The sequence below is a fragment of the Pithys albifrons genome, chromosome 1, assembly GCF_047495875.1.
Source record: "Pithys albifrons albifrons isolate INPA30051 chromosome 1, PitAlb_v1, whole genome shotgun sequence".
Taxonomy (NCBI): Eukaryota; Metazoa; Chordata; class Aves; order Passeriformes; family Thamnophilidae; genus Pithys; species Pithys albifrons.
Genome location: NC_092458.1, coordinates 16,567,217 through 16,579,406, shown reverse-complemented (window position 1 = coordinate 16,579,406; position 12,190 = coordinate 16,567,217). Strand labels below are relative to the sequence as shown.

The following is a 12,190-nucleotide window of genomic DNA, read 5'->3' as shown; positions in this document are numbered from 1 at the left end:
TCTTGACACACTTTTGTAAGATTAATCAAGCTAGGAGATAACTCTACATATTCCTCAGAGAGAATATTTACAGGGTCATAGAAGAAATACAAAACAAAAATCATCAGCTTTTAAAATTCCCAAATCAGATGGATCAAAATGCCACCAGGTCCAATCTATGAAGCTTGGAAAAGATTACCTTTAAAATACTGAACATCAGTTGTTAAGGCTGAAGCAAGCTCATCTGGTGAAACCTGTAGCATTCCTGCCACTGAAACAAAAAAAAACTTTAAACAAAGACAGATTTGGGCTATAATGTATATTTCATTTTTATAACAGATTTTCTTCTGTAGATGCTGGTTTTGAATAGTAAAAGAACTCACACATAAAAAAAGGTGCTGCCATAGCAGTAATTAAAATTAATGAATGCAGAAAACTGGATTATTATTATCAGTACTTTGTGAAATTTGATTGTATCTGTATATTACATTACAACTTTCTTTCCCTTTTAAACACTACTTAGGACTTTCCCCACGCTTTGGCAGACTTTCTCTTATATTAGAGTTAAGGTATGCTACTTATTGACATTCTGTATCCATAAGCCCACATAAAGTAGATTTGTTAGTGACCAAGAGGACAAACTTCAAAGCATGGAAACATGAGACCCTTTTAAGACATAGATTTTGAATGTAAGAAATTCAATTCAAAGCAAATTGTTCAGCTGTTGGCAAGCAGTGCAAAAGCATATAAAAGAAGACAGCACAAAGTGCACTGTACAATTTCTTTTGGCAAGTGATAGCATCAAATATGATATTTAATTAGATAATTTGCAACATTGGCATTTTATTTTATCCCATAAAAATCCACAGTTTATCAAACATCCAAGTCAGCTGGATACTGTCTTGCTACAGTAACTCATGAATTTTCAGAAATACTTTTTTTTTGTCTCTCTGGAATTGTGTTTCCATCTGTCGGTGGAACAGTGCAACTTCCCTGCCGTGAGACCAAGCAAGCAACCCTCCAAGGTCGTGTCCTACTGACCTTGTTCCAGTAGCTGCAGGTCTGACACGAATGCTGTCTCAGCGTCTGTGAGAGTTGTAAAGCGAATGTCTCCAAGATGCAGAATTGCTGAGAGAATTACGAACAGGTTCTCCACCTCCTGCACATATTTTATGCAGAATTAAAGATAAAGAACAGATCTGTAAGGCACACTTCTGAAAGGCAATGCCTTATAAAACCAGAAATTCTACTAGTTTATATCTCTGGCATTTGCTAAGTCAAAAAGTATTGGTGAATTATTAACAGGAAATTTGGATTTAGAAACCAAACTAGAATCAATCTAGGACATAAACCAAAAAAATTACCTTTTATTCTTTTTGTTTTAATATAAATCACATTAACTGCTAGGTGAAGAAAGTTTTTCAGAATGTGATAAAAATACTGAAACATCTTTAATAGATGTATTATTTCTGTAAGAAATAAATATATCTTCTCCACAGAGAATTTCCAAAATGACAATTTCTGTATCTGGGAATAACAACGTTTGTTTTTCCTCAGCAAACTGCATTCACAAACAAAGTGTCTAGCTCTAAATTATAGCAGATTCCTGGTAGTAAAAGCTGTAATTAAGGTCTTAAAGAAACAAAAGCATCCCTCCTTGTCCTCACACTTTCCCGCCATGGCTGCAAGATCTTTTCTGATGTCTCTAATACTATGAAGCAGATATCTTTAAGGGCAGATTTTTCCTGGCCTCAATTTTATCACAGCAAGAAGGAAACTTACATCCTTGGGTTGTTTTGGTTTGGTTGTTTATTTTAAAAATATTTTTAAATTCAAGAAAAAAATATGATTCATTATATACAAACCTTAAATGCTAAGCTATATAAAGCATTGTGTGTTTTGGGAAGTTTTTTTAAGGTTTTTTGGAGGGCTTTTTTAAAGTGCTTCTTTAGAATTGTAAAACAGGGAATCTGATATCCATTAAAACCTTACGTGTCATTATGCATAACAAAGTTAATGCATAATTGTTGAAACTAGTATTTGGAACCAAATTCTACTGAAACTGTGGAAGTGACAATGAGAATTCTCATGTACCACGATTTCAGAATAAGATAAAAAGTACACTACCAATGAAATACTTGAACAATACATCCACTTTATTCTCAAGTTTAATTCTTCTTATTCCTTTTGCAACTAAATACACTTATCATCATAGGGCATGAAAAAAGCTTACAGCCTTTTTGGGATAGACCATAGCACCCCCAACACTGTTCAAGCAAGTTTGATTCCCTAAACTACATTTTAAGACAAGAAATTCAATCTGTTACTGCATGAGATAGACATAAATAGTGCAACAGTATATTTTTCTATTACACAAAACCAAAACTGAAGATTCAAACAAACTCAATATATAGAGGTGAAGTCTAAATAAGATGACTCCTAAAACAGAAGAACTGTCATCTTAATATGGCATTCAAACAAGGGTGCTAAAACTTGCTTCTTGGGATGACATCTTAGGCAAGATGAAATGGCACACCAGTACAGCATAGTCCTTGCTTAAAGGGAGACCATTCAGAACTGATTTGGGAATGATTGTTGTCGCATGAAAGGGAGGAGGGAGAAAGAAATGCAAAGATTTCTAGTCTTAACTGTATTAGTAAGAAATTATTAGCAATAAGCACTTCCAGACAATCAGATCCTTATGTTCCCAACACTTTCTGTTGACTACAGACAGCACACAGGTTGGAAGAGTTTCTGACCTCTAATATGAAGCCACACATAAGCCAGGGAGAATTCATCAGCTAAATAAGCGCTTCCAGAAAAGTAGAGCCTTATGAACCCACCACTGCCTGCTAAACTTTTGGACAGAACACAGGCTGAAAGGATTTCTAACCTCTGCTTTGAAGCCACACTTAATAGCTAGAAAAGAACTTTTCCCACAACAGCTCCCAAAATAACATTTATTAATACAAGTATGTGACAGTTATTGTGGGTTCCGCTTTGCCAGTGATAACATTTAGCTGCAAGATTGTATTTAATTGATAATAAGACCCCAAAAGAAACCAGCACATTTTACAGAGACAAGCACACCAAACTTAAGTTTCAATACAGCAGTGTATCTCATTTTCACGACAGACAGAAACTAGCGACAAAAAACTACTAACCAGAAGCACAGCCACCTAAAACACTTATCTAGACTCTTTCAATAACATAGGACAATAAAATAGCTTGCACACCACTGTTTCTGTAACATAAAACAAAAGGAAAGAACAGAGCTGCTTCTTATCAACACACATAGTGAAAAAGAAACTGCACATTGCAAAAGAAAGCAATAACTCATATAAAGTAGCAAAGTGTAAAGTAAGTTACTGTTATTAATATTATGGTAGCAAAACAGTGAGTATAGGAGGTGCTTATAAAGTAAGAAAGTAGCTGTTAGCAGAAGATATAAGATAGAATGTATAAAGGAATAAGCTGTGAAAAGTTAAGAAAGTAAAGTATAGAAAGATAGAAAGCACATGGTCTCCTTACCCCTACATTGTTCCAGGAGGTAGAAGGAGGCAGGACAAGCTGCCAGCAGCTACCTCAACAGAGACGATGGCATTTCTCCCTCTCTCCTGCAGTTAAAACTGCATTTCTTTTTATACTTTTTTTTTTCCTTCAGGTGGTTTCGTGTGACTACAGACAAAATGTTCTGGGAGGTGATACAGATGCCTGATGGGGGTGGGCTCCTTGAGTCTGCAGGGGCAGGGTGCAGCAAAGAATGGCCATGCTAATTTAATAACATTCCATTCTCTGGTAACATCCACCACTTATCGGTTTGCCTTGCTTTTGTCTTCTGATGGCAGCACCCCTCCAGGGGGCTGAGGCATTTCCTTCAACCCATCCAGGCTTCTCAGGGCCATCACGCCACAATAGTACAGCACTGAATGGCAGCAGGCTGGGGTAACTCTTTATTTTGGTGATTTTGGTAAGGCCTCAGGTTTACTTCATATTCCAGATTCTCAGACACTTTCTTATTTCACTCTAAGGTGCATGTTCCCTCACCTTTAAAACAATTGTTTTTAATAAACATTAACATACTTTGAAAGATACCATTAAAGACTGGTAAGGAATCTTTATATAATTCTTCAAAAAGATAATTTATCTTGAAATGTGGCTAAACAAGTCAGGGAGTAACACACACAGACCTTTACATGTACCTCAGAAGTATTGGGTAGAAATCTTAGGAATGTGTTTTACATAATCTCCTCTAATCTTCAACACAGATCACTGTGCAGCACACCAGACTTCCACAGATTTCTATCCTCCTAAATGATTATTCTAACACTTTCTGAATACAGAGTAGCCTTGAAGATAGTTTACATCTTTTGAAGTTGCATATACATATTTAAAAAATATAAGGGGTTAGTTAAACATTCTAGTATCTTGAAGGGGTTTACATGGGTTCTTGCATCCATCCTTTCATTTCTTCTGATTTCCATCACACCTCTGTCTTACAGAACCTCTTCTTGATCAGTTTTCCAATTTATCTTCATTGGCTTTATAGGCTCAAAGACAAACATCAGGCCTATCTTGTTGCTTTTGAAGAGTTAAGTAAGCTCTTTCAAGTTACCCAGCTCTAATTTTCTTTGACTAAATATCTATTTACTTCAGGTGCTGCTAGCATATGTGTGTTTCACAAAATTAAAAAGGACAGAGAGATAATCAAGAGGAGGAAAAATGCTTGTGTTTTTATGAGATGTCTGTCACATGGGATTTGATTGTTTCTTTTTATCTATGCAATTTAATTGTTCAGAGTATTATACCTTGAAGCTCTTTTGTGAATCTTTAAGAATTAAAAAGATTTACTTTGTTGGTTCTGTGTCTAATTAAAAGTGATTACAGTAATTTCCCTGGAGTGAGCAAGTACTGTATATTGTTTCAAGGTCTTAACCAACAGAAAATAGGAAAAAAAAAAGGCACTTTTTTCCCTTCAAAAGGTTATCAGTGAGAGTTCCTTATGGCCTGTTTTTTAACTAATTGATGATTTTAGCTACAAATAACATTAGCTTGCGTAACTTACCAGGCTATTGAATCCCAGAGCACCTAGAGCTTGTTTTAATATGGCTAGTTTCTCTCTATTTTGAGGGTTGGCTGTTAACATCGTCTCTTCCAGTACAGTTTGGCTTAGATACCTGCACAAAGGAAAAAACAGCATAGATGGCATTTATAAGGCTGGTGCATGATCAAACTTTTGAAGTTAAAATCCAGCTTCGCATTTCCAACCAGAGGTTTATTGCAGATTTTTCTCAGCCTTTGGAGAGAACAGCATCAGTGACAGAATGTTTTGTATTTCCTTCTTAAAGTTTTGCCTAAGACTCCCCCCAGCCCCAAATTTATCCCTATATGTAAGCTAAAACTTCAGACTGAATTTATACCACTGCCAGTTTTGCCACTCTTGCACTATGAGAGATTCCTCTTCAGAAGGAAGATTTGAGGAGAACCTCTGATGACTCTGAGTACTTTAAATTCCCCTCCTGCTGCTAAGGGAATAGATGAGCTCACAAGTACTCCGATGATCATTCATTCCCTTAGGAGCTGAATGGGTGACAGGTATACTCAACATCTCTTAGAACAAAGTAGCAACTAAGGGCATAGAGTAGTAAGTGTACAGCCCTTAAGTTGCACTGCTTTGCACACTGTGAGGCAAAAGGAAATTCTATGAACCTTCCCAAAAATAATGATTAGAAGAGAGAGACACCTAGCGCAGCAGCTAACTCAGGAAAGAAAAACACAGAAGTAACATAAAAGAGTAATAACACAAAACAGATTAAACAGAAACTATAGTAAAACAGATTATTGAAAAATGCAGCAATCTAACCTGTACAACAACGTATTTTGACTCTCTTGAAATGTTTATGGTCTGTATTTTTAAAAGTATTCAGGTATCTTCACACAGCTGAAATCACTAAGAGTGAGGAGTCTGAATATCTTATGGGATCTGACTTTTAATTACATCATGTTGAGAATGTAAGATGTTTTAGCATTAGCATTTAATTATCATTACCATTAAAATACACATTCATCCAAAAATCTACAATCTTCACAAATGTCACTTACATAAACAAAGGTATTCCCTACACCTATATCCATATTACACCTTCACTACACCAACTAAGGTGAAAAATTTACACACACTCCACCCCTCATCTCTGCACCACAATTACAAAAACTCCCCCTAATTATTCTGCTCTCTACTAATGTTCAGTCCATGATCTGTCATATAAATATGGGAAACAATATTGGTTTAATTTTTGAAAATTCTTGTTTATAACCCTATTCTAATAGCACTATAGAAGAGACATAGTTTCAAAATAAAACTTCTACTACTACAGATTAACTGGCAATGCTCTAGTAAAGGTGGCTGTTCTTATAAAGATGGCCTTTAATGTGAACGTGTGTAGGAAGAATTATTATTTGCACTTTTCTAACTGCTAATTAAGTTGAAGTGGTACACACAAGGAAACACAAAGTGCATTTTTAGTTGACTGATACCAGATTTAGAGTGCAGATTTTCCTTGCAGTGATAAAGGCATAAGTTACCCCTGCAGGTGGGCAGAAGAAGAATGATGGTGAAAAAATATATGTGGCTGGTAGCATAAGCACTTTTTTGCAACCACAGGAGGACTCAGTCAGCAGATACTTGAAGTACAAACAAGCTTCACATCAGTGGATAAATGTTATGGGTTAGCCAGGTGGGCCAAAAATTTAGGCTTTAAAGTTCAGACTAGGCCTGGAATTGTCAGCTGACTTGAGCTGGGCTGGGCTAGCTAACAGCTGACTTCTTCTAGACAGTAATACCATATTATGATATCGTCTCAGAAGAGGTTAAGAGCGGGTGTGGGAGTGGCTTGGTCAGTTGCTTCACAGCTGTGGTCCCAGAAAGACACTCTGCCATCCCAGAAGGGATGGGGAGGCCCAGGCCCAGAGCACCGGCTTACCATCATGTTATCTTAGGGAAGTAAAATGTTTGTTCTTAGCTTTTCTCTCTGCTTAAGTCTGTCTGCGGGGAATTGACTTCTCTAGAATGATTTGTAGATAAAATGGTAGAATTTGTGTTACTGGGAAGTGGGAAGTTATTTCTTGTTATACATAACTTGCGTAAGTGTGTGTTATATTGTAGTTTTCTCTTAATTTTATCTTTTCTGTATAAATACATGTAGTTAGTTTCAGCATAAACCTAGTTTTGGAGGTTTTTTTCCCTTTCTTCCTTTTCTCAGCTGGAGGTTAACTCTGTTCTTTGGGCAGTTGGCATTTTGCCAGCTCAACCCTAGACACACAACTATTGAGAACATTGGACTGTGAGCATCATTGCCAGTGCTCAGCACTGGTTCCCTTAGGCCACTAAAAACATTATTTTTTTAGACTCAGGTAGATACAAATGATAACACAGCTGTTAAATCAGCTAGAACAGATTATATAAAGTATAGGTCAGCTTTATGATCTGTTGGGTTTTTTTTTGGTTGGTTGTTTTTTTCCTGTTTTTTTTTTTTTTCCTACATTGTCTATAGGTTCAAAGGGAGCACAGAATACATCAGATACTGAATCTGGCATAGAACCTGTTGGTATAAAGGTTAATCCACCAGAAAATCTTCCACTGTTCTGAACTGCTGCACAAGCTTATTTTGGTAATGTGTCATGTACCATGTGTTGGTGGTAGTATTGATCCATAATCAGGAGACTTACAGAAGCAGCTACTCTGCTGTCAAAATATCCTATTGTTGAATGGTTGGAGGAGCTAGAAGCATATGGCCATTTCTGTAAAAAAACCCTCCTCCTCAGTGTTGTTCTCCTTAAATAACTCTTTGTCTCTCTCTCTGTACTTAGCAGGGTGTAGTCTTCTCTGATCTGTGAAGAGAATATTTCACACTACTCTTAAGCAACCTCCTTTCACCAGCCTTTTTAGCACAGTTGACGTGCTGGTGAGTACTGATGTTGCAAAATGATGTGTGAACACTACCAACAAGTATGAAAGCAGGCTGCAGCACAGCAGAGTGACGCAGAATATTCACTCCCTGAGAGGAAAGAGCTGAGCTGTGATATGAACCAACATGTGTCAGTTCTCGCCTTCAGCACAAGCATTTCTTGCTGATACAGCAGGGGGCAAACTGGGTACCTGCCAAACCAGGTGCCTGTGGCTCTAACAATGCATCCATAAACTGCAGCATCTGCTGGGACATGCCTGTTGGAAGAGAATCTGACTTTCCCAGTAATACATGTCCTGAAGATTTAACCAGCAGATGTACTGGTGCCCTTGGGAAGGGATGAAGTTGGACATTTTCTAAGGTGCACTTCAATTTAGAATCAGTTTCCCCAGTCTAAAAGCAGTTAAATTCTTTCAAAACATTTCATGAGGCCCACTCATTCTCCAAACTATTTAAGGACTAATGAAATACAAAAAATTGCTTTGAAGATATGCAAATTTGATAGATGCCTATAATACAGCATATATGAATACTAAGGATGGATTAATTGTATAGAGTACTTGGAACTACTGACAGATATCATACAACTCTTACAAAATGAAGTAAATAAACAGTGTAGCATAATATATCCTAGCCATACAAGGAAACACATTTTGCTAATTATCAAACTTATTCTACCTCAGAGACACAGGAACATTTAGATAGAAACACATGCCTACAAACTAGAGTCCAGAACAAATTTTAAATTGTAACCTCTCGTAAAGAAATAAGGGAAGGGGAAGGAGAAGTGTCACAGTGCAAAAGTCCTAATAATAATGAAACATTCCTTCACTGCAGAAACATCATTATTCCATAAAATGTAAACTTTTATCCAAGATATGTAGCCTTCTTCATATTTATAGTGTATTTTTGTCTTTTGACATTCAGGTGGCCTGGACAGGATGGCATTGCTAGTGATGAAGAGGGACTAAATTGCTGAAAATTTATACTTTGAACCTACCAAGGAGCCTTTAGATTTTTGTTATTGTGAACTATAGTGCTGTAGCCATGAAAACCTATGCTGTTAGTTGAGTGTATGTAATGTTCCTGTTTCCAACAAGACACTCTGTGTTCAAATGTAAACCAGACCTGATGTGTCCTGAATTCTTTGTTAGTGAAAATTGTAGTAAAAGAGGTACTACTGCTACACAATCCAGAGTTCATGTTCCATAATAGCTGATGCATGCAGGCTGTGCACCAGTTGTAATTTTACTTAGCATAGTTTTACTAGGCTTACTGGCATATCTCTGTGAGAGGGTCAATAATGGACTTTAGGTTTGTGATTCCACATCTCTGAATGTAAATTCATTCTGTAAATGCACATTCACATTAGTTTACCAGAGTTTTAGGAAAAGACTCTCAGATTTTGGATGAAGTTGAGCCTTATAATTGAAGATACTACTCAGACAAATGATATTTATTTCTCTGGTAAAAGTGACAAACCAAACAGTTTACGCAGTTCTAATAATTAACTCTTTTCTGTTGACTATCTGAAATGCTATCCCATGTTGATATTTGCATGTACTTTCAACAGTTCATCAGCATAAGAAAAAGTCTTATCAGACTGTTTATCAGTCTTATCAGTGACTGTTTATTAAGAACAACGAAATTTATTGATTCACAAAATGAATATTTCTTAAGGAAGATAAACTAATCTTATTGTAGTATAGTCGCTTTCAGTAAACCAAAATGCTGCATTAGGTAAGCAGTTCCTTGAGAAATGTAAAAGGGACTATCTCTATAGAGTTTTTCTCTCTGATTTTTGTTCTAATAGTTCTAATTTGCTGCACTGTAGCTGGTTGAGTGAGGAAGGCTTGCTCAGCCCAGGGGAGAGAAGGCTCCAAAGAAAAAAAGACGCCTGGATGTTTTCAAGACTTGACTGGACAGAGCTCTGAACAACCTGATGTGATCTCACAGCTGACCCTACTTGCAGCAGGCAGTGCAGTAGGGATCCTCTGAAGTCCCTGCCAAATTGAATTATTGTATGACCCTATGAAACACATTCAACTTATTTCTCAGATATGCTGGAATTTGTTTTGTTGTTTTTTGTTTTGTTTTGTTTTTTTTTTAATTTAAATCTCACATAAAACAAGAAAGGAACATTACCCTGACCTTTGAACAATCCCTAAAATACAAAAGTTGAACACAGGTGTTAGAGCTGTAGAATATCTGAGAACAAGTAGGTTTTGCTTAGAAATTTGCATTGTTTAATATTTGAAGGGATGATAGTGTTTTAAGATCAGAACAATCTTAAACATTACAGCCCTACCAAAGTCAAAATAAGAAGATAATATTGGTGCACTGTAACTCCTGTGCTTAGGTCAGCAACCCTTTCTACTAGTTTATCTAGTAGTTGAAATAGAACAACATTTTAATTTTATGAGGAGGAAAATGTCTTCTTACCTTGGAAATAAATATTTTAATACCAACTTCTAAGTAGTCTTTATTTTCTAAATTTTTAAAAAACCTAAAATTTTAGAGAAATTAACTCTCAAATTTAAGAAAAAAACTGATACAAACAGTTTAGAGAATCATCATCACAAAATTTCCAGAGACTTTGATTACCTTCTATGAGCTAGAAACCAAAGAATACCTCTTTTAGAATTTTTTTTATACTTTCAAAATACCCGGAGAAATAGTATAAATGGTATGTCAGAAGTTTTTCAGTAGTTTTAGGAAGAGCTGGGGCATAGGGCCAAACTACTGAAATTGCTGAAGACATCCCAAGCAAATTATATCAAAATAATTGTCAGGATGCATGCTGTGATCACCACCACAATCTTCAAGCTAATTCAACTTAACTTGGTTTTGTACAGACAATAAATGGTTTGTACCTTCCACAAGAAATTATTTATTATTAGATCTACCAAGAAGACTGAAAAAGTAATCCTTTCTTGCACATAATCCCTCAGAGAAGATAAGGTTTTTATTCTACTGGGCTTCTGAGTAAAAGTCTACACTTAATGAACTCAAGCTTACTTTAGTTAGACTTCAGTCCTTATGCTGTATGTACTGAAGAAAGGGAAAGCTGCAAGTCACAACAGAAACTTTGCTTATTCCAAATATTATCCTGATGCAGAAAATCACAAGTTTAAAAGTTTGGGAGTGATAGAATTATCTTCCTGGTAAGAACTGGGAACACAAATGCAAACACTGATAAAACTGCCCTGGCATTAGTTTACAAACCAGTTGACTTTTCTCTTTCTTCTGTGCAGCTGTTGCAATAGATTTTCAAAGAACTGTCTATTTGCATAGTAGATTCTGTCTTGATACAAAGAGTTGGACCAGATTTCTGGAGACTCTTTTCAAACCAAAGGCAAAGGAAAATATTATTTTTCTCTGTTTATATTCCTTTAGTTGGTGAAAGTTAAAAAAACAAAACAAAAATAAAAACAACAACAAAAACCAAAACAACAAAAAAACCCCAACACACCCAAATGCATAAGTGCTGAATATCATAATCTGTTCTTTTCTGAGATACCCAGTCATCTGGTTCCTGTGAGGAATTACAACTTCTATGTTGTGCTTTCTTCTGCTGATACACTTGCCCACATGTTTTAACTTACCCCTAGAAAAACAGAATAGTATCAACTCCTATTCTAGCACAATTGACCACAAGATTCAGTACCTTTATTTTGCTAAAAGGAATTCAAGATTAGCAGGTAAAGAATTTACATGGAAGGAGCAAAGAGTTAGTATTTAAGATGAACTAATCACTAAGTACAGAACTCTGTGTCAATACTTAATTAGGCAATGCAACCCACTGCAGAACACGTTATGAATCAGAATTCTGTATTTTGTCTATAAATCCCTTATTTATTTTATAAAAATGACATACAAATAAAGCTCTTTATAATAATTCACCAATTCAAAATAGCTATTAAAACTGAGATCCTAATACCTAATATTTATTTATCCTAATAAGAGTGTTTTTGTTCTCACTTAAAGAATCAAAAAACCTATGTTTTTTTGTATTTTGGCTTTTCTTATGTAACATGATGCAAACATGTGGAAACCCGTCACGCAATAGTTCTCCAAAACCATTATGTGCTGTCCGGTTCAAGAAATCCAGGTGAAAGAAATGAAACCAGGGTGCTCCAAAATGTCATCTTTATTTTGGATGTGATTTTCTGCATACATCTCCCTTCACAGAGAGGTGTCCAAACTCTTTCTAATCATGATGATAGGCAGGAAACAGAACTGAC

The 12,190-nt window shown here is 36.0% G+C and overlaps 1 protein-coding gene across 5 annotated transcripts in view; it reads right to left on the bottom strand.

Moving 5' to 3' along the window:
- Positions 1–12,190, bottom strand: part of MYO16 (myosin XVI) — a 379,293-nt gene that overhangs the window by 118,495 nt on the left and 248,608 nt on the right. For all 5 annotated transcript variants that reach the window (XM_071566752.1, XM_071566844.1, XM_071566927.1 and 2 more), the window contains 3 exons: positions 5,045–5,156; positions 1,021–1,138; positions 179–250 (listed from right to left, as the gene is read on the bottom strand). In XM_071566752.1, the coding sequence (XP_071422853.1) occupies positions 179–250; positions 1,021–1,138; positions 5,045–5,156 (302 nt within the window). The remainder of the gene's footprint in view (positions 1–178; positions 251–1,020; positions 1,139–5,044; positions 5,157–12,190) is intronic.